Source organism: Danio rerio, chromosome 2, assembly GCF_049306965.1.
Source record: "Danio rerio strain Tuebingen ecotype United States chromosome 2, GRCz12tu, whole genome shotgun sequence".
In the NCBI taxonomy this organism is placed as follows: domain Eukaryota; kingdom Metazoa; phylum Chordata; class Actinopteri; order Cypriniformes; family Danionidae; genus Danio; species Danio rerio.
This window is the reverse complement of record NC_133177.1, coordinates 35,525,456-35,548,418: the sequence shown is the minus strand read 5'-3', so window position 1 is coordinate 35,548,418 and position 22,963 is coordinate 35,525,456. Positions and strand designations below refer to the sequence as shown.

Here is a 22,963-nt window from a genome sequence, read left to right as displayed (position 1 = left end):
TGCATAAAGATCCTAAATCAGATCTTCTTAAGATGGATGATGTATTTTGTGCAAGTCAACCATATTCCACTTTCTCTGTGTGCATTTGCTTGGCTCTTTCTTTAGAGGGAAAGGTAATTTATTATGGGAAATGTATGTAAGGGGACTGTGTGAGTGAATGACTGCGTGTTGGGTAACAGGTGGGGAAATGGATTGAAATGTCTGTTTATATATACATATTGAAATGTCTATATAAGAAAAAGATTATTAAAAAGGAAAAAGCAGAAAATCTAAATGGTCTTATTTGTTTTTTTTTTATTATTTTAAAGAAAGAACAAAATGCTTACAGAACCTTTAAGATGTCACGGAACCCCAAATATGATCATACGCATGCAAGGGACACCCATCCTAAAATGAAAAATTATTATTTATTTTAGAAATATAGAGTTTCTTGTATAAATACCCAATTTACAATGTGTGAAATTAATATTATTTGTATTATAATTTATAATTAGTATTATTGTATAACTTAAAGTTAGATTTTTTTGATTAATGAAATTATTTATTCATAATTTGTTTTTGATTATTTATGATGATTCTCCAAACATTTTACGAAAGTTGTCTTTAAACTATTGAACAACACTCATTCTTTCCTTAGGACAGTTTTAAAATTAAAATACAATTATATATTAATTATATAAAATTAACAATAATATAATATAATATAATATAATATAATAAAACAGCCTTTTTTTAGATAATTGGCTTGAAAATAAATTCTGCAAGGAGATTAATGTCATCCTCTCCAACATTATGCATTCAGCTTGTTTTACACTGTCTTATCAGGTGTTGTTGGCAGCTCTGACTTCATCTTATAGTGTTCGACACATCCGAGCATCTGTGTGTGAAGGACAGACAGTGAAAATGACATCCTCAGGCGAAGGTGTTGCACAAAACAAGCAATAACTACATAAAGAGCAATGCATGTTCATCTGGTCTGAAAACCGCAGAAACAGCTTTGGCACAGCACTGTGGAGAACTTACTCAACATTTAACATGTCAACAACTTACTTGATCTTCACCCAAACATCACAATTCTGTATTATTTACTTCAGTACACAAAGAGTGCATCTCAGTCAGCATTCTGGATCATGAGGTTGTTGATCAGCCAATATCGTGTACAAAAATATGATCACTGGTAAGGACCCTGTAAAAATTAAATAAGGTTTGTGGTAAATAATAATTAGGGGATTTTGTTTTTCATATGAAAATGTTGGTTTTACTGAAAGAAAAAAGTAGACTTTAACCATGGTAAAATAATACAAATAGTCGTGGTTTTGCAACACTAATAATAGTTTAAACCTTTTTTGTAGCAAAACTGGTTCTTTTTTTATTTATTTTTTTATTAAAAAGGGGAATACAGAATTATACATAAAACAGTATACAAGGGAATTAACAACAAAATGAAACGGGTACATTAAATATTATTTTCAGCAGTCGGAATGTCTTGAAAGCATTGGAATTACTCTGTATAGAAGTCAGGGAATCATAAAAAATGTTTAGATCAATGAAAAATAGTTTACAGTTTGGTACAGTGAGCATACATTTTGTTTTGTGGATGTGTTACTTTCCTAATTAAATAAGATTTTTTATTATTTTGTTCATTTACAATAATCCAGAGTTGCAATCCATAAATTCTTTCTCATGGTGCCACCTCGCACTTGATTAAGCACAAAGATTGTTTGATATTTTAGCTCCTCGGCTAATAAACTATGGAACTCGCTTTCCCTGGATCTAAGGAGCCGTGATAGTTTACACACTTTTAAATCTTAAGATCCATCTTTTTAAGCAGGCTTTCCTTTGACTATCTTTTATCCTGTTATTTTATACTCATGATGTGTTTGTACCTGCAACTCTGTACATACATTTAAAATTTTGTTTGGCAATGTTTTTGTGTATTAATTTGTTCTGTTATGGCTGTAGATGCTTGCTGTAAGGCGCCATTTACAAATAAAATTAATTATTATGACTATCACGGTATTATGCAGCCATTTTTTTCAGTTATATCAATAAATTTTTAATACGCTTCAAAAATTAATAAGCAAACTTGGGACCAAAGCCATTTTGTGTAACTGCAATTGAAAAATAAAGGGAGAAATGTTTCCGGCTCCATTTTACAAAAACAACACAAGAGTGAAAAACCTTCCTTAAACTTACTAATAAAATTATTGCATGAATAATAACCATGTAATATGTAAGTATGTAAAATTTACCTATGTTAAAATAAGTTTCTTTTACTTTATTGGGAATGATGTATTTTTTATAATCTGACCAGTTTTTTGGGGGTGAGGGATGAAGGGAAAGCTTGTTTATCTGCAGTTAGGATTGTCCTAATATAATTGTCATTAAATGTTTTATCCATGATAGAAAGACCCTCTGTGGTTATGATAATCAGTCTAACAAAAACGAATGACAAAACCATGGTTAATTTTCCTAGGGGTATACAAAGTATACACCCTAAACATACTTCTCAAAATTTGTGTTTTTGATATGAACGTGTAGAATGAAATCTCTGTCATATTATGTCTCTGAACTATGCCTTTTGGTACTTTCTACGTACAAAATTATATTGGTCAGTTTATGTGTACTTAATATCAGTATAAACCAATGAGAAATTAAAAGGTAAAGTCGAATAACATTGTCTACATCATTATCAGTTGACAAATGATTTGTGCCAAAAAAAAAAAAACTCTAAACCTTTATTATGAAGGGAGAATTTTTTTTTAAACCGGAAGTCGCCGTTGTGGCATCGTTCTCTCCTGCCAGTGATCAGGAAGCGCAGACGTTAAACGGTGCGAATCATGGACCATCATACGATGTGAAATGTCAACGGTAAGCCATTTTTGGAGTCGTATAGAGTTTCTTTAAACAGCTTTAACTCCACTTGTTTTGAGGACTCATTCACACGAGGAAAGCAGCTGTTCAGCTCGTGTTGGCGGCTCTTTAGCTTGTTTCGCAGCTCTAGCGATACGCGAGCGCTCACCTGCTTTACCTTCAGACAGAGCGTCACTTACAAACACACACACACTTCATGCTGTTGAGCACAAAACTGATGGCAGAAGACACGAGAGAGTGTCTTTTTTGTTAATAATAGTTACTTTAAACTTTTCTCTGTATGTGCTAGAAACGTGGCTGTTGACATCTGTTTGATTACCTTAACATTTACGTTTGTCGATTGAGACGTGTAAATTCACCTGTCATTCTCGTGTGCGAGCACGCTTGTGTATTTTAACATGGTTAACTGAAAGAGTGTGACTTTTAAACGCTCAGTTCACTCGGTAATGTGAAGTGTTACCCTTTTCTCATGATTGAGGCAAAGTTGGCTGTAGTGACATCTTGTGACCTGCTCCCTATATCATTTACCATGGTATTTTGATTATTGGGTCTGAAATCACATGCAGGTATAACTTCACAACAGCAGTAGCACTATTTATTTGACTGTGTGAACAATGCTGTACTTTGATAGTCATTGTCTGCTTGTATGATTTCTCAATTTTTATTTGTAAAGAACACGTTTCTGAAGTTATATTATTAATTAAAAAGTCAGAATGTGGGAATATAAAACCAACTTTACCTCAATTTTCCCATTTAGAGTCATGACTTTTTCTGAGGAACAGGAAAATAAAAATTTGTCAGAATGAAAACTCTTTATTGCACTTGCATGGGATGAGATGCTACGAGAGTGGAAACTGATGGAGAATGTCAGACCAAGGTGTAGTTCACCTCAAATGTTTAATTTTCTCTCAAAGGGTGCCTATTTTAAGCCTTTTTTAGATCTAAAATACGTCTTTTGTGTCTCCAGAATGTGTCCGTACAGTTTCAGCTCAAAACACTCATTAGATTATTTATTATAGCTTTCAGAATATAATAATTTTATGCTCTGAACACATAACAAAATGTTGCCTTTAATGCTAGTTCTCCTTGCCCACCGTTCCCACGTGCCTGTCAGAGTGTGCCTCAATCTTCGACTCAGCTGCGTCAGATAAACAGCACAGTGACAGACATGAAGCAGATCTCCTGTAATGTTTGTGAGAAATACTACAATAAGAACTTTCCCAATGATTATTTGATGTATTTGTTGTGGAGTTAACTGAAGCCTTTCGGTGAGTCACATGCACAGCGGACACATTTGCATTTAACTTTGCACTGTTTTTGCACGCAAATGTGACAGGATACACATTAATATACACTGCTGTATGAATATCTGTTATGTTAATGTACAAAATAAACCTTATAATTGTGCTGACATGCGGCTGTGGTGATAAAGACGGTAAAATCACTGTAATTCTTTACAAGCATGCACCGTTTAAAAACGTTTTAAACTTGTAAAACTCATTCACATTTAATGACGATTGATGATCACAGCGTGCAACATTGGTAATCAACATTTATGTGTACAAACTTTTTGAACGCAATAATTAGTTTGACAGCATCAATAAAGATTATAAAAAGGCCTAGCTATGAGTATAAATATGTTAGTGTTCTATAAAAATCAGATACAAACACCACCACAACTTGTACAAAATCTAGGAGAATATAAATAACGTACCCTGCCATGTAATCGCTGTAATGAAAATTTTGTCTTGTTTTGCGATAATCCAAGTCTTTACTAGCATTTTGGTGGATTAAACAACCGTAACGTGAACTTCTATATGCACAGCAGTTGTGAATGTTTGTTGATAGTAAGTTCATCGTACAAAAAGAAATGCAATTCTTGCGACAAAGCTGTTATTATTGTGGAGAACTTTTTCCCCCTTACAAAAATAAACAAATGATAATGTTGACTGTGTCAATGCTTTTGAATGCTTTCAACTGATATTTAGTGACGTCTGGAAGATTTCCGCTTGTGGAGAAAACGTTAGTAATTGAAAACAAATATGTTATTGAACCACTTAGTAAAGTGTATAATGTGTACAACCTTTTGTTAATGAATGCTACTGATTATTTAAGCACAGTAAACTGATAAACTTTAATAAATACTGTACCGTTAGTGAAACTGTTTTGTGATGGCTTATATTTATAGAAACTGAATCCTATTGAACAATTTGTTTATTACTACAGTAGTGTCATACCAAAGCAACAATGTAACTACTATGACAATTTAATTCAAGTGATTATCAATAGTATGCTTCCAAGCGCAGTATTTACTGTAGTATTTTTTCATGTAATGTAATATGTACCGCCTCTGACAGGCAAATATATTTTAGTTTATTAGAAAACTTGGCGTTCGTCATGATATAAGGATATGCCCAACATATGTGGTTATTTTCTGTTTATAAATCCTTTAAAATATGGTATAAATCGCAAAAATATGGACTTTCCTCTCTATATCCCATTTAGTTTTTTACTTTCTGCCCTCCATCTGAATTTTGCGCGTCAACAGAACCACTTGATTGAAGATAACCTATTTTTTCATTCCACCGATAAAGGGAATGTCAGAGATTTGAAATGTATTCAGATGAACAGATAAACTCTCTCTGCTTCTGAGAATGTTCTAAGTCCTGGACTGCATGCATAATGATGAGAGCAGCTGTCATCACGCAGCATGAGATATGGTCTGAAACATGCTGACGTCCACAGTTAAAGAGAGGAAATATCTGGTTAACTGAGAGACCACTTCACCGCTGCTGTGTTCAAAGGTTGCGGCTTATGCTCGTAACAGTTTAATGGATTGTACACAAAGGCTCTTTCTGCTTAAATGGTCTTGCTCTGGGGGAAAATCAAATTTACAGAACCGTTTATCATTCTAAAATTATCCAGATGTTTGTTTAAGGCCCAGATAGCGCTATTATTGTCTGCGTGAACTGGTAACTTTGAGATTTTGGGTCATTTGGGTTTTCCTTTTTTTCTGGTTCAAGTTACTTAAAAGATTTCTCCTGTTAACATGATTAAAAGCTTTCTTCATGTTTAAGGTGTCCTATAAAGAAAATCTGGGTTGAATAATAAGAGTTCAGGACATGGAGATGGCCACACCGTGAGCCATCTCTATGTACTTATTGTATTGTCATGTATTTATTGCTGTTGATGACATTTTTATCTGTTAGAATAGTTTTGTAATCATAAAAAAGGGTTATTTATCAGATGTGGTAAACTTGATCTTTTAGCCATAGAAGCTGATTGTTGTTTTTGATAGATGCCTGTCATATACATTAGGGCTGCTCGATTATGGGGAAAAATCATCATCACGATTATTGTGGTCATATATGTAATCACGATTATTCAAAACGATATACAGTTGAAGTCAAAATTATTTGGCCTCCAGTGTTTTTTTTCTTTATTTTTTATAAATTTCTCAAATGATGTTTAACAGAGCAAGAAATTTTTCATAGTATTTCCTACAATATTGTGTCTTCTGTAGAAATTACTTGTTTGTTTTATTTTGGCAAGAATAAAAGCAGGTTTAAATGTTTTGAAGCCTATTTTAAGATCAATATTATTAGCCCCCTTAAGCAATATATTTTTGATTTGTCTAATTACCCTAATTAAACCCTTGAATTGTGCTTTTAGCTGAATGCTTGTATCTCAAATAATATCTAGTAAAATATTATGTACTGTCGTCTTAGCAAAGATAAAATGAATTAGTTATTAGAAATAAGTTATTAAAACTATTATGTTTAGAAAACTTTCCGTTAAACAGAAATTGGGGAGAAATGGTCGCTAATAATTCATGAGGGCTAATAATTCTGACTGAATTCAACTGTGTATATACAGTTTTTTTCATCCTGGTAAATAAAGAAAGGGAAATAGGTACAATAGAATAAAAATATGAAACAAACTGCTTTAAGCATTGTTCTTTACTGTAAGTAAAAAAACTTTAGCTACAAAAGTCCTTTAGTCAAGAGCAGTCAGTGATTTAGCCTTTTGTTGTTTGATTAATGGTAAAAATGGTCAGTTGCAGGAATATTGTGTGTTGTCACTTTAAGAGCAGCACGGTTCTGATTATGGTTTCACTTTCACGTGTCTTTTGATTCTCAGCTTGTTTGTTTATTACACAAATGAGGGTTAACATGAATAATCACTAAACACAGCGTTTTGACACAAATGTGCATATATTTGACCATTAAAGCGCTCGCATTAAGATGACTTTAGATGTGTGTGCTCTGCTCGTCTCTGAGGATGAACACTCACACACAACAGCATGCGATTTCTTTTGCGCTTGAAAAACATGAATAATTCGAATGTACATTGATGAATGATGCACATCCCCTGCTGCAAACGTTACATTACAGTGCTTTTAGTAATTTTCATGTGAAACTGAGCTTTGCAGAGCAACAAAAGTGTACAACTGGAAAGGGGGCAGTATATGATGCAATAATCGTTTTATCTTGATTCATGTTTTTTCATAATCGTTAGAAGCCAAAATCTAAACAGAATTTTCAATTAATTGCACAGCCCTAATATACATTAAAACAGACTCCTGCTAAATAATAAATAGCATTGACTGGAAATTTAGTGAAAACTGTGGAAACCCTGAACATTGTATATATCAGAGCTTGTATTTAAGAGAAATGATCTACTGTGAGGAATGTCATCAGTAATTGTGAACATGTGCTGTAGGTGCCTAGTCTGAAGTTGCCTTAGTCCAGGACACAGCAGACCAGGATGGCTCTAATAGAGGGGGTGGGTGATGAGGTCACCCTGCTCTTTGGAGTGGTGTTCCTGGTGCTCGTCCTGGTTCTGGCCTGGGCCTCCACTCACACTGTTGAACCCCCTGAACACCTCCTCTCACCCAGCCCAGGGGCCTCACCCTCCACAGAGACTGACAGCCAGGAGCCGCTTCCTCCAGGAAACACGGACTCATCGCCTGGCGGAGTCAGGGATGAGGATGATAAGAGTGAGCCTGGAACAGAAGCGGGAGCTGCAGGACAGTCGGCTGATGGTAGTAGGGCAGGTGGAGGTGATGGAGGCCTCCTAGACGACGCAGGGCTTGGGAGTGATGGGTTGAGGCATCGAGAATCAGCAGGTCCCTCGACTCATCCTCCAGAAAGCACCCCAAGTGCCACACAGCCTTCAGCCGAAGATGCAGCAAGTGACACCCACAGAAACATGGTGCTCAGGCTGAAGTTCTTGAATGATACCGAGAGGACAGCGCAGGTCAATCCTCAAGACACCATTGGTTATATTAAACGGTAAGCAAATCATTTTTGGAATCTAATATTTAATTTTACTAATTGCACAGATTGATGGAACAGATGGAAATGTAGTAAAGAAATGGTTGTGCAATTTTCCATTCATTGAGTATGGTCCAGTTGATCCTTTACCTATTAAAGGTCCTTTGAACTGCTTTGAGATGTGCTTTTTTTATTCTCAACTGAAAAACAAAATGAAGGTGGTACAGCCAATAGTGTTTTGTTTTATCACAGCTCTGCCAGTGAGAGGGATTGAGCTCAAGTGCATCAAATGAAACGCAAATAAGAAGCGTCTTGAAGGGGGTGGAGCTTGTCAGATACTAGAGAGCAGAGAGATGACATAATTAAAATCGTTGATATATTTTGGCGGAAGTGACAAACTACAAGCTTTAAAACTGCCATTTTAAAACATGTTTAAATTGGTTTCTTCTAAACATGAATCTTCTAATTGTTTTGTACCAGCTCATAGATATCTTTAAAGACTAACATACTGATACTAACATGTAAAAAATGTTATTTTAATTTACAATTTTTAATCTACTAACTCACTGCATGGTTTGTTTGTCAGACAAAAATAGCTGAAAGCAAAGGTAATATCGATGTACTTAATATCTGCATTATGATTGGTTAAGTTGCCTATAAATCAAACTTTGAAGTTCACTTAAAAATTAGATGAAAAATTACACTTTTTTTTTAAACATGTTTTTAATACAAAAATGTTTTATTTTGCAGGTTATTTTAATTCTATAAGCTTTAAAGAAGAGTTGACCTAAAAATGTAAATTTCATCTTGATTTACTTTCTTATTTTAGACCTGTAATCAAAAGAATATATTTTTTACAATATTGATAAACAAACCTTTTTGTACAGTAGAAGTGGGAACGGAGACATTGCGTTTTTTGCATTGAGGAAAGTCATGTAGGTCAGAAATGTAATTAATCATCTTTGTTTCTGCGTAGAGAATCACATTTTGTACCATCGCCGCATTCTGTAAGAAACCAGGCAGGCAGTCACAACTACGACACACAACTAACACCATGTTCAGACTGCATTTTTAGCCCCGAATTTATTTACAAACAGGTTGTGAGAAATTGGCGACAAACACCTGCTCGTACCAATGAGTAACAATCACACAGTGTGAACTATCAAAGACGCAATCTGAGAGAATCGCCGATGAGTCTCTGATCCCTGTGAGATATTTGGCATGCTAAATATCTGGAGCTGTCGGTGATTCAAATCATGCCGTGTGAAATGTGCTCTGATTGAAAATACCATTGGCGATCACCTACAGCCAATGAGAGAGAGCAGCATTCACTAGTGTGGGGATCTGCAGGCCAGCGGGAGGTTGGGGGAGAAGTTAAAAACGCTTATTTTCAGTTTATTTGGACCCAAGAAATGGAGGAAAAACTAGTGGAAATTTGGCAGAAGCACCTGTATCTGAGCAGTTACATCTGAGCAGGCTCAAAGAAATAAAGTTGAGGGAAATTGCTAATTCCCTTCAAAGCCAGGTGAGCAAAAAAGTACATTTTCTTCCCCACTAAAGGCTTCTTTCTCATTAGTTAATAACAAAAGATATACTACGTGACCTTGCGTTGTTTCCATGTCACTTCCTGCATTTGTTTGGTTGAGACGTAGTTGTCGATTCCTCCTTTTGTAAAGTCATCCATAAAGCGATCCATCTTGCAGTGTAAACACAGCACCGACTGAACGCTAGCCCAGATATTCATGCAGTGTGAAAACATCTGTGACACGACTACTTTGAAAATCCTGCTGTCTGAACTCGTCATAAGTGATGCTCTAGCACTGGTCATGAATTTTATTACATTTATTGTTAACCCTGTTTAAGTAACTTAAAGTTTTACTTGATAAGATTCAAGAATAATGCAAAATGTGTTTGTTTTAAGTAGCAAAAAATTAATGATTGGAAAACTGCCTTTGTCTTATTTAAAATTGTAAATTACTTGTGGGGAAAATTTTAGAATTGTCAATTAACTCACAATTGTGGATTTATATATAGTCATTCCTCAAAGAAAAGTAGGAATTGTGAGATTTATAATTCTAAGATTAAAAAGTATTTATTTAAAAAAAAAAAAAAAACAATTTCAAAAAATTCATTACAGAATGAAGCTTCTATAAGTTTCCCAAATTAATTCAATTTCAACTCAAGTTCAACACCTCAGTAGAAATTTTAAGGCATCCTCAAGTCATTTCTGCACAACCATTCTTTGGGCTTCTGTTTTTACACTTTCAGCACTTTTTTGTTTGTTTTTGCTGTTTATTGGATTTTTGCATATGGATTGTATCCTTGGCTACCCTCTGAATTAATTGTCACTAAGCAACATATACATTTTTGTCAATAAATATAAAGTTTCTTCCAAGAAATTGTCTGCAGCATCAACCCACACACACAAAGTTACTGGCCAGAGACCTTTTGTTCTTATGCCTGTGTGTAGCACCATGCTTTCAGTCAGAATAGTGAACCAGAAAAAAAAAACCTCCTTGAGCCTCATGAGACACAATTATCCAATCTCACAAGCAGAAGCCATTGTGTTCAAATCAGGCTGAATGTTCTTCAGCATCTACTGGAAACATGAGGTTTTGAGCATGTGGGAGTCCGCATCATGTTTTCTGTAGGTGAATACATGCTTTCGTTAGACGGGAGGTCAGATTGGAGATTTTCGGTTTTATTCTCATTGGGAAGATTACTTGTGTATTTCTGCTGGTCTGTGACTGCCTGCTACGTTTGTTGTGCCAATTTCATCTGTTTTGAATGGAATTTAAGCATTGCTGAGCAGCTGTACGGAATACCTACATTTTCTGCAGAGGATAGTATTTGAAAACGTCATTTAATTCAGTTTTTGAAAACTCTCCAGATGTTCCAAACTTGCCAAAAATGTTTTATTAAAATAGTTTAAATGCATCCACAGTGCAGTTTTAGATGACAACGTTTTAATTTTCTTTGGCATTTCTGCACCGTGTGCATTGTGATTTTGTTCTGTCATGTGCAAGAAATGTAAACATTTAAAACATTTTAACATCTTGTTTCGTTCAACATAAGTTTGACATCAAAATCAAAGAACAGCTTTTGTGTTTGAACAAGATGACCAGAATTACATGTAATGTTTTTGGGTTTGAGTATTTAATTTTCTTATTTAACAAGGAAAGTCCCATTGAGAGACAATATCTCTTTTACCAGGGATTCCTGGTCAAGACAGGCAGGAAAAGTTACAGACAAATACATATCAATAAACCACAATCAATTATTAAAACATTCTCAATAAACAGACTTTAAAATATTTTTCAATATATTGAAAGAGGGATGACGGTGGTTCAGTGGTTAGCATTGTGGCCTCACAGCAAGAAGGTCGCTGGTTCAAGTCCAAGCTGGGTCAGTTGGCATTTCTGTGTGGAGTTTGCATGTTCTTCTCATGTTTGCATGGGTTTTTTCTGGGTGCTCCAATTTCCCCCACAGTCCAAAACCATGCGGTATAGGTGAATTGGATGAACTAAATTGGCAGTAGTGCATTTATGTGAATAAGAGTGTATGGATGCATCTGGAAGGGCATCAGCTGTGTAAAGCATATGCTGGATAAGCTGGCGGTTCATTTTGCTTTGGCAACCCTTGATAAATAAGTGGATTAAGCCAGGTATTCTCAACCAGTGGGCCGCAACCTACTAGTGGGCCTCAGCAATCCTGCAGGTGGGCCGCTTTAAATTAAATTAACTATTTAATATTTTACTATAATTTTAGGATTTCATTATTAATATGCTATATTAAAATGATCCGAGTAATGCACTTTCTCCTGATCTCTGATTGATTACTTCAAACCCGGCACAAATAACAGCCTCATGATCACATCTGCAACTGTGTCTGCATAGTTGTCCAAATTAATGTCCTGTAAGTGTTTTATAACGAACGCACACCCAGGAGATTATAGCAAGGCTCAAGTAGCACAGTGGCGCAGTGCTGCACGGTTTGCCTCAGCAAGAAGGTCGCTGGTTCGAGCCTCAGCTGGGTCAGTTGGTGTTTCTGTGTGGAGTTTGCATGTTCTCCCTGTGTTCACGTGGGTTTCGTCTGGGTGCTCCGGTTTCCCCCACAAGTCCAAAGACAAGATGTTCAGGTAAATTGGGTAAGCTAAATTGTCCGTAGTGTATGTGTGTGAATGAGTGTGTATGAATGTTTCCCAGTGATAGGGTGTAACTGGAAGGGCATCCGCTGCATATAAACATATGCTGGATAAGTTGGCGTTTCATTCTGCTGTGGCGACCCCAGAATAATAAAGGGACTAAGCCCAAAAGAAAATGTATAATTTCCTTGTGCATATATAATTTTAAATATAATATATGGTTTTATTATATATATTTATTACATTTTTTTTGTAAAAATGCTGATAATATAAACTCATTAAAGGCACAACAAATGTAAAATATTTATTTGTTATAATAATATAATACAAGATATTATTTATTCATAAATAAAGATTTAAATGAGCATTTCACATAAATGTTTTAGAGAAAATGTCAGACAGGTGGGCCTTCAAACTGATCGGAGAAAGAAGTGTGCTCTGAAGTGAAAAAGGTTGAGAACCCCTGGACTAAGCTGAAGGAAAATGTTGATTAGAGGGTACAGATTTAATTTCATATATGTGGTACATTAAATCATGATTTGCATATTCTCTGCAGTTAATAGAAATGGAGTTAATCAATGTCTACTCATCCTTACACTCAAAGTTGTTGTTTTTTTTTTAGGCGAAGGAATATACAAATGAAAGGAAAAATGATCATTGTTATAGATTTGTATTTACAAAGTCATCCACTAATTTTGTAGAGTGGTTAAAATGCTATTTACATTTGGGATTTGGAGCTAACTTGCAGTGTGGTACAATGGCTTTAGAAAGATGGCAGCATCATTATTTTATTTTTATACAGAAATTGGTAGGTGTATGAGTAAAATCTGTTGACTTCAGCAGTCTTGTTGCATTTTGTGCCAAATAGCGACAGTTCAAAAAAGGGGGAAAGTAGTTCTTGCATTACTTGTATTTCTTAAACTTAGCATGCCAGCAACTGGAGTTGTACTAAATATCTTTTCTTCCAATCTTTAATTTTGATTCTAAATAAACATTTCTTTTGATGTTGTAATTTCCAAAGATCTTAAAATCATATTGAGATGTCTTAAATACTTCGTAAGTTACAGGCATGAATGTGCGTGACACTCAGACATGTTCTGCAGTTGCTTGGATAGAAGGACATCATTTCTCTTTTATGAGCTGTTCCTCTTTTAAAGCTGTACACACACATTTGGTTTCTGACCACTGAAAATGTGTACATGTACTGTTGGAGCCATATTGAGATACCAATATATTTGTGACTGAAACTAGAGGGAGAAAAGCTTTTCCGAATTGTCAGTGTTGACATTATGCAATAATGATTGCTGAAGTCAACAGTTTTTAGAGACCCACCAAGCTCTGAAAATAAAATAATGCTGCCATTTACCTGAAATCATTTTTTACCCGTGCTGAATTTTGACTCTAAATCTAAGGTGTCAATTATCATTTTGACCCTCTTTTTAAAAACTGGATTACTTCGTAAATAAAAAAAATATATGTATGGCATTTATTATTTTTGCTTTCATCGTTATAGATGTTTATCTTTTATTCAGAAATCTTTTTGTAAAATCTAAAATATGAGCTAGGGATTAAGGAGTTGAACGTAGTTGATTTAACACCAGTACGACCATTAGATTATGCTTCTTCACACACGAGTTCTCTTTAAATGAACAAAACTAAGCCACTTTCAGAAATCAGCAAAGGTTGTCCCATTTGTTTTCCCTTCTTACACGCCTCATCTGAACTTCAAAATGTTGTTGCGAATTTTCATTTGCACTCACTTCAAAAATGTATTTAAAGATGATTCGTTGGATTTACTTTTTTTTTTTTTTAAGTTAAATGGTTGTAAACTATTCATTTGGGCTGCATTTAAACACAAATTAAGTATTTAATTAATCTAAATTAAAACTAAGAATTTAATTTGTTTGTTTAAATTCAACACATAAATTGTTTGCAATTGTTTGTCACGTGGGGTAATTATGACTTTTTTTATCATATAATATAAATATATTATGATTATAATTATCATGTAATTTTATTGCTTATCTGTAAAGTGTACTCAAGCACGTTCCCAACCTTGTCTCTCAATCTGAGCCTGATGAATCATCCTGGAAATTTGACAGAGGCTGCATTTACACTGCAAGATTAAAGTGACTCAATTCCGATTTTTTTTCTCCCATGTGGCATGGATGGGATATGGCCCATGTATGTGTAAGCAGGAAAAAAATAGCATGGAATCTGATTTATTCAGATCGAATTTAGGCCTTGTTCATATGTGGAAATTTATCTGATATGAATATGATCTGTGCCCCCGTGTCTACAGTATAAGCAGTATACAGGTACAGGTAGCTTGGATTTTTTTTCTGTCAATGCGAATCGTGCGTCATTAAAAACCATAGCAAATGACGTCAAGTTTGACGCTTTCATTTCAGAACAGACTTTAGTTGGAAATCTTATCTCATAAACGAGGGCTAAAAAGCTTGTATATTGTCATGTAGCACAAGTATTTAAGCATAATAACGAGAGAGAGTGAGAGAGAGAGATCAAGAGAGAGCAATAACTGTCACGTAACTAATATAATCTAAACTAAAACTATTGCATACATCACACGCATAAATCACACCATGGACATTACATTAAGATGCCTTCTAGTTTAAAAAGGCCTAGATTAAAAGATGGCAAAATGAGAACTTTTCTGTCTTAACAGTAGTAAAACTTATCAAAAAGAATTTTTAAAAAATTTAAAGGGCACCTATGGTGAAAAATCTACTTTTCAAGGTTTTTGGATAGACATGTGTGCATATATAGTGTATAGACTGTCATATTAGGGTGATATAAACACACACAGCCCTTTTTTTTTACCACTTTAACAACATAAAAATGGTGGACCAATTGGCGCGGTTTTTAGATCGACTGCAACTTGACGTAGGAGTGCGGTCCCCCCACCCACCGATTTTGATTGACAGGCACGCATCACCTAATCCTCAGTTTGTCGTTTCACGTACGCCATTTTTAGCGTGCGAGGCAAAAACACTTCACACTGCATCTATTTTGGGTTGAAAGAAGTGTTGTCAAACAGGAACATATTAATCACAGCATTAAAAGAACTTGTCATTGGCCCCAGTCCCTTCTTTTTGCAGCACATTGTATTTGTAACCTATATTTCTCTGACAAAGTTTTATGCAGCATTTCCTAAAAGCTCTGAAGTTAGTAGTTTAATATGCTTAACTCAGATTCAAGTGGCCCTGTGTAAGTGTGTGTTGATATTTGCGTGTAAATAAACTTGTGTGCTTGATTGCGTTTTCAGGACTTACTTTGCTGGACAGGAGCACCAGGTGCGTCTGATATACCAGGGCCAGCTCCTTCAGGATGACTCTCAGACGCTGGCCTCTCTTAACCTGGCCGACAACAGTGTTTTGCACTGCCACATCTCCCAGCATGCAACACGGGCCATGCCTGCCGGGGCACGGGCTGCTGACCAGGTGCATGTGGCGCTTAATGTGGGGAGCCTCATGGTGCCTCTGTTCGTGCTCATGCTGTCTGTGCTCTGGTACTTCCAAATTCAGTACCGGCAGTTCTTCACCGCACCTGCCACCGCCTCACTGGTGGGCATCACCATCTTCTTTAGTTTCGTTGCGTTTGGGGTGTACCGTCGCTGATGGCTGGCTTTGTTCACTCATATTCACCATACACGTGTTTGCACGCATATGGAAACACATTCGTTGCACTTACTCACTTACCAGTGCCAGTGGCAATGTCTTCTGGGATTTCTGGACTTTTCAGGTTCGCTGAAGGCTGTGATTTCAGAGGAACATCTCTGAGGTCATCTCTCTCTCTCTCTGTTTTTTATTTTTTGGTTTGTTTGTTATTGTGGTTTTCTTTTGTTTGCCATTTTTCATCTGCACCAAGTTTCTGCTTGTCAAAGATAGGATTATGCTATATATTTGATTTTTAAAAAGAAAACTAGAGATGCTTATTGTGCCTGTCCTCCTTTTTCTTTCCCCCTCCCCTTTTTTTAATTGTGTGCATGCTGCCAGTGTGAAACTGGGGCTTGCCTGTAAGAGGGTGTATGGATTGATGGTGTTCGAGTGTCAAACGGGCTCGTCTGGCTGTCTGCCGGACTCCAGCTGTAGTAAAGCAGGTCGGGTAGAGCTGCTATTATTTGTTGGGACAATTACAATAATTTGTGTACAATAAGGCTTTTGGAGATATAATCTATTAAATCATTCTTTTATTTACTGCTGACTGGTGTCATTTCTGAAATACTGGAGTTGTGCTTGTGAGTCAGGTTTTCCTGAAGTTAGTGGATACTTTAAAACTAAACCAAAGCCAAACTGTTGATGTATAAATGATGAAAAGGTCTTTTAAAAACTTTGTGTTTAACAGAAGAATGCATATTTTCCACATGTCTTGGTAAATTATGAGTAAATAAACAGCCAATTACATTTTTTTATACATAATTAATTTTATTAATATTATGTATGTTATATCTAGGCATGAGATGATAACCGTTTTCGAGGTAAACTACGGTTTGGAAAAGTTAAGGTTTTAAAACCGCCAAAATTTGTTGTTATACTTTTCCTATGGTATATGTAAGTTATTTTTTCTCTTTTTTACGTTTTGTTTTTAAAGAAACGGTATATCCAGCAGAAAATTTCTCCAAAGATGCTATTTTAAATTGTAAAGAAATCAGTGTTTTTTTTAAACTAATGAAGACCGCAGAACTCAATAATTTATTTGAATTATTTAGACATGTTTACTGTCCCAAAATATAAAAAATTATTAGAAAAAGTTTAATAAATAAAATTAATTAATAAAAAAAAAATCTTTGTTCTGAAAAAAAGTTTTAGTTTTTTTACCCAGACATTTAAAATATATATATTTTACAGCGGTAATCACAATAGCGTGAAACAGCGGACTTTTTATCCAAGGTTATCATACTGTCAGAATCTTACACAGGCCCATGCTAAATTCTGTCTTTACTTTCTTAAAAGCATGTGTCATTACTTTTAACAACCTGTTATTTAACGTTGTTTTGAGTTTCCCTGCATCCTAGAAAAATTAGTATGGGAGTAGTTGATTGTATTTGCTCGCAAACTCAGTGTAAAAAGGGGAACTGTAGCAGCACAATGGATGTTCTAAACATTTTATGTTGGTTTTGCCTTACTGTTTAAAATCTGCTTTTTAAATTTTAGTTAAATGTTTTTTTGTGGAAAGTGTTCTTATGCTTCATTTTTTTTATAAATGCCACTTGGTATGTCATACTGTTACAAAATGACATTCAAGCATTATGAATCAGTTTTGGGGCCACTGCATGCATAAGTGTGTGCGGGGAGTGTAAAAATGTATTGAAATGTAATATGCGAGTCTGAACCACAAAAACAGTAAAGTTTTTGTCAATAACCAAAATTGATTTTTGTCAAAAAAAAATTTTTTTAGAATAAAAGGAATATAGAAAAGTAGTTTCATTCAGAAAGACCAGGAAAGGGGTTTTGAAGAGTTATTACAACCTACCCTCCTGTTCACCATTTCTGTTTGTTGTCAAAACTAACAGTTGAACCAGTGTGGTTAAGTATGTTAGCCACACCCATTACCTCAAAATCACTAATCTGATCATTCAACTGAAAACAAATATGAAGTGCATTTCCAGATTTCAATTAAAGATATTAAGGGCAAACAATTTTTAATGGCATGCACAGATGAATTGTTCACCACAAAACTGGCAATGTGAGCTAACAAAATCATATGGTTAGTTTTGATTTCTTTGGGACTTTAAAGGAAATTTTCCTCATATTTACATTATTTTTGAAACCTCAGATTACAGATTTTCAAATTGTGTCTCAACCCAACATTTGTCCAATCATAACAAACACAAATCAATGGTAAGATTATTTATTCGGCTTTCATGTGTTGTATAGGCCTAAATGTTAATCTCTGAATAGGCTATATGCACACAGATTTTTAATTTTCAGCCAGCCAGCCTCAGCACTTCCGGTGAACTGTCTTGTTTTCATCATGAAATCGCCACGTTTAAGGTCTGATTTCTGAAGAAATCAGTGATCTTCACTGCCTGATAGATATACGATATTAAGAGGGTCCCAGACCTGATAGGAAGCACTTCGTTAAATTCCATTTTCCCCCCGTTATGTCTTTAAAATATGAGTTTATTTTACCCCAGTATTTTCAATGGAGTTTCTGTGCTCGGATACATCATGGATGTTCTAAAAGGACCTTTATGAAATTTAAATTAGTCACATTTAGCTTTTACCGGAAGTTAATCATTGGCTGAAAAACAGCTGTGCATATACCTCATTATGTCTAGTTTTGTGGTCCAGGGTCACATGTCTACATTTGGGTAACGGACGGTTAGCTTAGAAGTCGGCGTCGTTTCACTTTACATTTGAGACTAAAATCACTAGGACTCTACTTAATTGCAGTGAAGGATATTATTGAATACATTACAGTAAATTCCCCTAATTTCTACAACAGTGTGTAAGCCTTCAGACGTCTGACTCAGACATAAAGCTCGCTTCCGTTTGCAGTAGTTTGTCGACGTTCCCTTACAGCTTCATTGAATGGCTCGTGTCGGACCGGACGATATCCCCGCGCCTGCGCCGCTGCGTCTGCCGCACTCGCCGCCGCCAGAACCCGACTGAAATCACAGACACACGGGCCTTCCTCGCCAGCATCCCTCCATCCAGCGCTCATTCCCAGGGGAGGGGGGAGTAGCCGAGAATCTGTCTGGAACCACGAAGAAGTTGCCGGACGTCGAGTGCTTGTAATCCAGGGGTTTAGATCTCCTCAGCTCAACCGAGAGCATCAAACTTGCGGGAATGGAAAGAAAGGTAGGAATGCAACGCCATCGCATCGCTCGCAGCGTCATTAAATTATCCGCTTCAGCCTCCACGGCAAATGCGTTTTCAGCAGTCATGCTTTCAAAGCGTTTATTCTTCGAATGCTAAGAGCGGCATTCAGACGGTTATGCTGATTAATTTTGCTGTTTTAATTAATTGTGACTGATTAGTAATTTTATTAAGACTATAAACAATCGCCCGCGGTTGATTGACACCTGTCAGTTTAACTATTGCAGCATTTCGTTTAGTGTTAGTAGAAAACGCATTTTTTTTATCATTATTTACCTTCATTATGACTTAACAGTCACGAATATATCCAGAATTCTTTGTGTGGCCATAACTAACAATAATTGTCAAAAACTTCCAGCTGTCTTGATGTCTCTTGTAACTTCTGCACATCCTCTATGAGCACAGCGTCTGCACTTCATTGTGTCTGGGTTAGTCTGTGTTCCTGCAGACTGTGTTGTTTGCAATACTATAGTTTGTAATTCCAGCAGAGGCCTTTTTTCCAGATATACCACAGCACATTTACCCCACCACAAGCACAAGGCTATTCAGTCAGTGTGCGTTTCTCGCATGAAGAGACCTTAAAATGTTGGACTGAAACGTCTATCTAATTGTACTAAAACAAAAACGTGCTCACAAATAGGAGTATAATTGAGCTTTTATTTCTTATGCACATGGATAACTGAGCTCATGTCTTTCCAAAATCTGTGTTTGCCCCCCTCCAGCACCCCTCTCACTCTGATTGAATGGGACTTTGCCACCCTCCTGTATTAGCCTTTATGGGGGTCCCTAAAGGGGGTATTCTACCAAAGGAGGAGATTTTTCTTCTTCTTATGGCTGTGTGGTTTGGCAGACTATTACAAATCAGTAAAAGCCACGGTTTATTTTTAGCTGCTTAAAAATGCTTACGTTTTTTATATATATTTAATATATTTGATTATTATAATAATAATAAAAAAATATTAATAAATGTTTTTAAAAATGGCATTTTGGTATTTTCTTGTTATTAACCATTCATCTTATTAATTTGCCAGTATCTTGTTATTAATTATTTTGTTAAATGCTCTAAATTTTCTTTTAATGTCCTAAATAAAAAATAAAAAATTATCTTTGTTTTGTCACACACAGCCAGAGAAAGTAACTAAATTAATATTTACATCTACCAGCCTCTGAAGGTCCAAAGACGTGTTTTCACACCAAAAATATAGTTCTCTGTATGGTGTGTGTATTTGCTGTAGTATTTTAGACACCTATTAAGTCTGTTTTTTCACTTTTAAATCTTTCTATTATTTTATCAGTTTATGTATTTTTTTTTATTTAAATACGTTTTGGACACCAATTATGCATGATTTTATATTAAAGAAATTACATTTTAATTTAAACATTATATCTCTTTTGTGTTTTAATATTCAATAGACCAGAGATGTCCATTATAACCTTTGATTTGGCCCACCACCCTATCTGAGAAGAGAGTGAGAAAGATGGAGCAAATGCCTTTATAGGAGATCTTCATTTCTTATTTGACGTGACTTTTTTATTTGTTAGTTTTTTTCCTGAGCTGCAAAAAAGCAAAGTGAAATTACACGTTTCATTTAGATGTGGTAAATAAATCTGATTTTATCAAATGTAAAAACTGTCACTGGACTTAAGCAGAAGACTTCGCGAGCAAATCAAGACAAAACTAGTGGAACTCCATTCGATTATAAATTAGATGTTTTTTGTTTTTACTGTAATAAGTTCATTATAAAACCGTTAAAAACTTTATTAAGCAATGTTTTCTACTTATTTTAATATTTATTTTATCTAAATAAATAAACTAGGAAATTACCCATGGCAACTATATTTACCTTCGGCCCGCTAGCCTCAATCAATTTTGGTTTTTGTCCCTTCATAAGAAAAGGTTCGGGCACCCCTGCACTAGACACAAGTCATCAATTACTAATTATTATAAAAATTTCCCAGATTCAGGGACATTCTGTTTTTTTTTTTTTTTTTTAATTCTTTTTATTGTTTTTAGCATACAAAAAATAAACTATAACATAAACAGAACAAACTAAAAAAAAGGGTACAAAGGCCATTTCATAATACACAAACAGTCCCAACATAATACAATACCATCCAGAAAGCATAAGAGATAAAAATAGAATTAAATATAAAAAATAAATAATTTACAGAGAAATGTGTAGGCTCCACAACTCGACATATGCCAAACCAATCCCACCTATAATGAGTTACAAGTCAGCCTTACTGATAATTGGGTTCCAGATTTTTAAAAATGTTTAGTTTGTTTGCCATCCCATACCGCATTTGTGACATTCTGTTTTAACGACAGCAGCACAATTGAATGATTGCACAAATCAGAAACCATTTTGGTTAATTTTATGGTGTCTACAATAATAAATACATGCAGTACAATATTATTTGAACCTCATGTTGTTCAAAATATCTCAAGGACACACGTTTACAACCAAACACTAATTTCTGACCAAATTCAAAATTAGTTTTGATCTCTTCCTTTAAAATCTCACTCACTTTCACATTGCGAAGCGCAACCTAAATTCCCCCACTACAGCAATTCACAGGCAATCCGTCAAGTAAAACCTTCCAGCAGAGTTTCCATAAGGCTAGTCATTCCGACTTAATAACCGACAGGGTGTTTTGGTATTCCTGCTTACTCCGAGCGGCATTCCTCAACACAGTGGTGGTCCAGCGACAGCCCCCTTCACAGACCCCCATCCTTCCCAACCCAGAGAAGCACACGCTTTCAAAAGAGAGAGAGCGGAGAGAGGGAACGTCAGAGTGCGGAGAAGGAGGGAGGGAGAGAGAGAGAGAAAGCTTTCTCTTTTGGAGGAGAGGGAAAGTGAGGGAAGCGCACAGAGGCAGAGGTACCAGCAGCCGCGGAGCAAACAAAAGAGCCACTGCTGGCCTTTTCTAAATGGACATGGAGGATTCAGCCGGAGGAGCGCGCAAAGCCACCAAGAGTAAACTGTTTGAGTTCCTCGTCCATGGAGTGGTGAGTGTGTTTGTGCATGTGTGGACGCGTGTCAGTAGCTCTGCTTACAGGAATGAGATGCAGCGGCTTTTATCGCTCATTTCTGTGTAGGTTAGTTTTGAAAAAGAAAAATCTGGAACTGCCGAGGAGTGAAAAAAAGGTGAAAGGTTAACATATGGAGGAGAATGTATGCAAGAAAAGAGAAATGCCGGTGCTGGAAGTGTGTGAGATACTCGTATTTTGAGAGACGAGCGGTAGGATGAAGCAGAGGATGCTCTTTTGGTGTGTGTGTGTGTGTGTGTGTTTAGATGAGGGTGTGTATCAGGAGCACACATTAAAAAAAATCCTGCTGTGGTGTTTTATTCATTTGTGAAGTGGAAGCAGACTTGATTTTATGTGTTTGTGGCGTGAAGTGTGGAGGAATTAATGATGCATGGAGACTTTAGAGAACTTTTGGTGCTCTTGGAACTATTTTGAGGCTGCTTTTTAGTGTTATTATATATCAGACCAAATAGCAGGGAGTGTTTCTAAGGGCCTAATTGATAAAATACAACTTTCAAGTTCTCGCCAAACCTTGAAGGTGCATGTATTTCTTAAATTGATGGATTGGGTTTAAATGCTTGATTAGTAGTTTTTGCGGATCTCTTTGAGGCAGCCTCTTCAACCAGCTTGTTAAAAAGCACATTCAGAAATATTAAATAACAAACTTGTTGTGGATGTGAAATTAGAGCGCGGAGGGTTGGTATTCAACCATTCATTAGAAACAGCGTTGGTGAAGCACTCTGGTTTAAAAAATTCATTTTGTGCAAATATATAACTCCCTACTGAACATGTTCTG

At 35.7% G+C, this 22,963-nt stretch overlaps 2 protein-coding genes across 9 annotated transcripts in view; both read left to right on the top strand.

The window, feature by feature from the left end:
- The first annotated feature begins 2,768 nt into the window (after positions 1-2,768).
- tmub1 (transmembrane and ubiquitin-like domain containing 1) lies at positions 2,769-16,514 on the top strand. The gene is made up of 3 exons (NM_213298.2): positions 2,769-2,871; positions 7,597-8,168; positions 15,581-16,514. The coding sequence occupies exons 2-3, from the start codon at positions 7,642-7,644 to the stop codon at positions 15,930-15,932; spliced, it is 879 nt and encodes a 292-aa protein (NP_998463.1). The 5' UTR covers positions 2,769-2,871; positions 7,597-7,641; the 3' UTR covers positions 15,933-16,514.
- Positions 16,515-18,898: 2,384 nt separating this feature from the next.
- Positions 18,899-22,963, top strand: part of smarcd3a (SWI/SNF related BAF chromatin remodeling complex subunit D3a) — a 44,169-nt gene continuing 40,104 nt past the window's right edge. For 4 of the 8 annotated variants that reach the window (XM_068214198.2, XM_005163521.6, XM_073927218.1 and 1 more), the window contains exon 1: positions 18,899-19,118. In XM_068214198.2, coding sequence (XP_068070299.1) covers positions 19,107-19,118 — 12 coding nt within the window. In that variant the 5' untranslated portion in view covers positions 18,899-19,106. Of the gene's footprint in view, positions 19,119-21,926; positions 22,147-22,963 lie in introns of those variants that run through there. The other 4 variants (XM_005163520.6, XM_005163519.6, XM_005163517.6 and 1 more) reach the window with 1 other exon arrangement.

Coding starts and splice junctions, on each gene's coding strand:
- tmub1 (NM_213298.2), top strand. CDS start 7,642: ATGGCTCTAATAGAGGGGGTGGGTGATGAGGTCACCCTGCTCTTTGGA. Junction 8,169..15,580: donor ACCATTGGTTATATTAAACG/GTAAGCAAATCA, acceptor TTGCGTTTTCAG/GACTTACTTTGCTGGACAGG.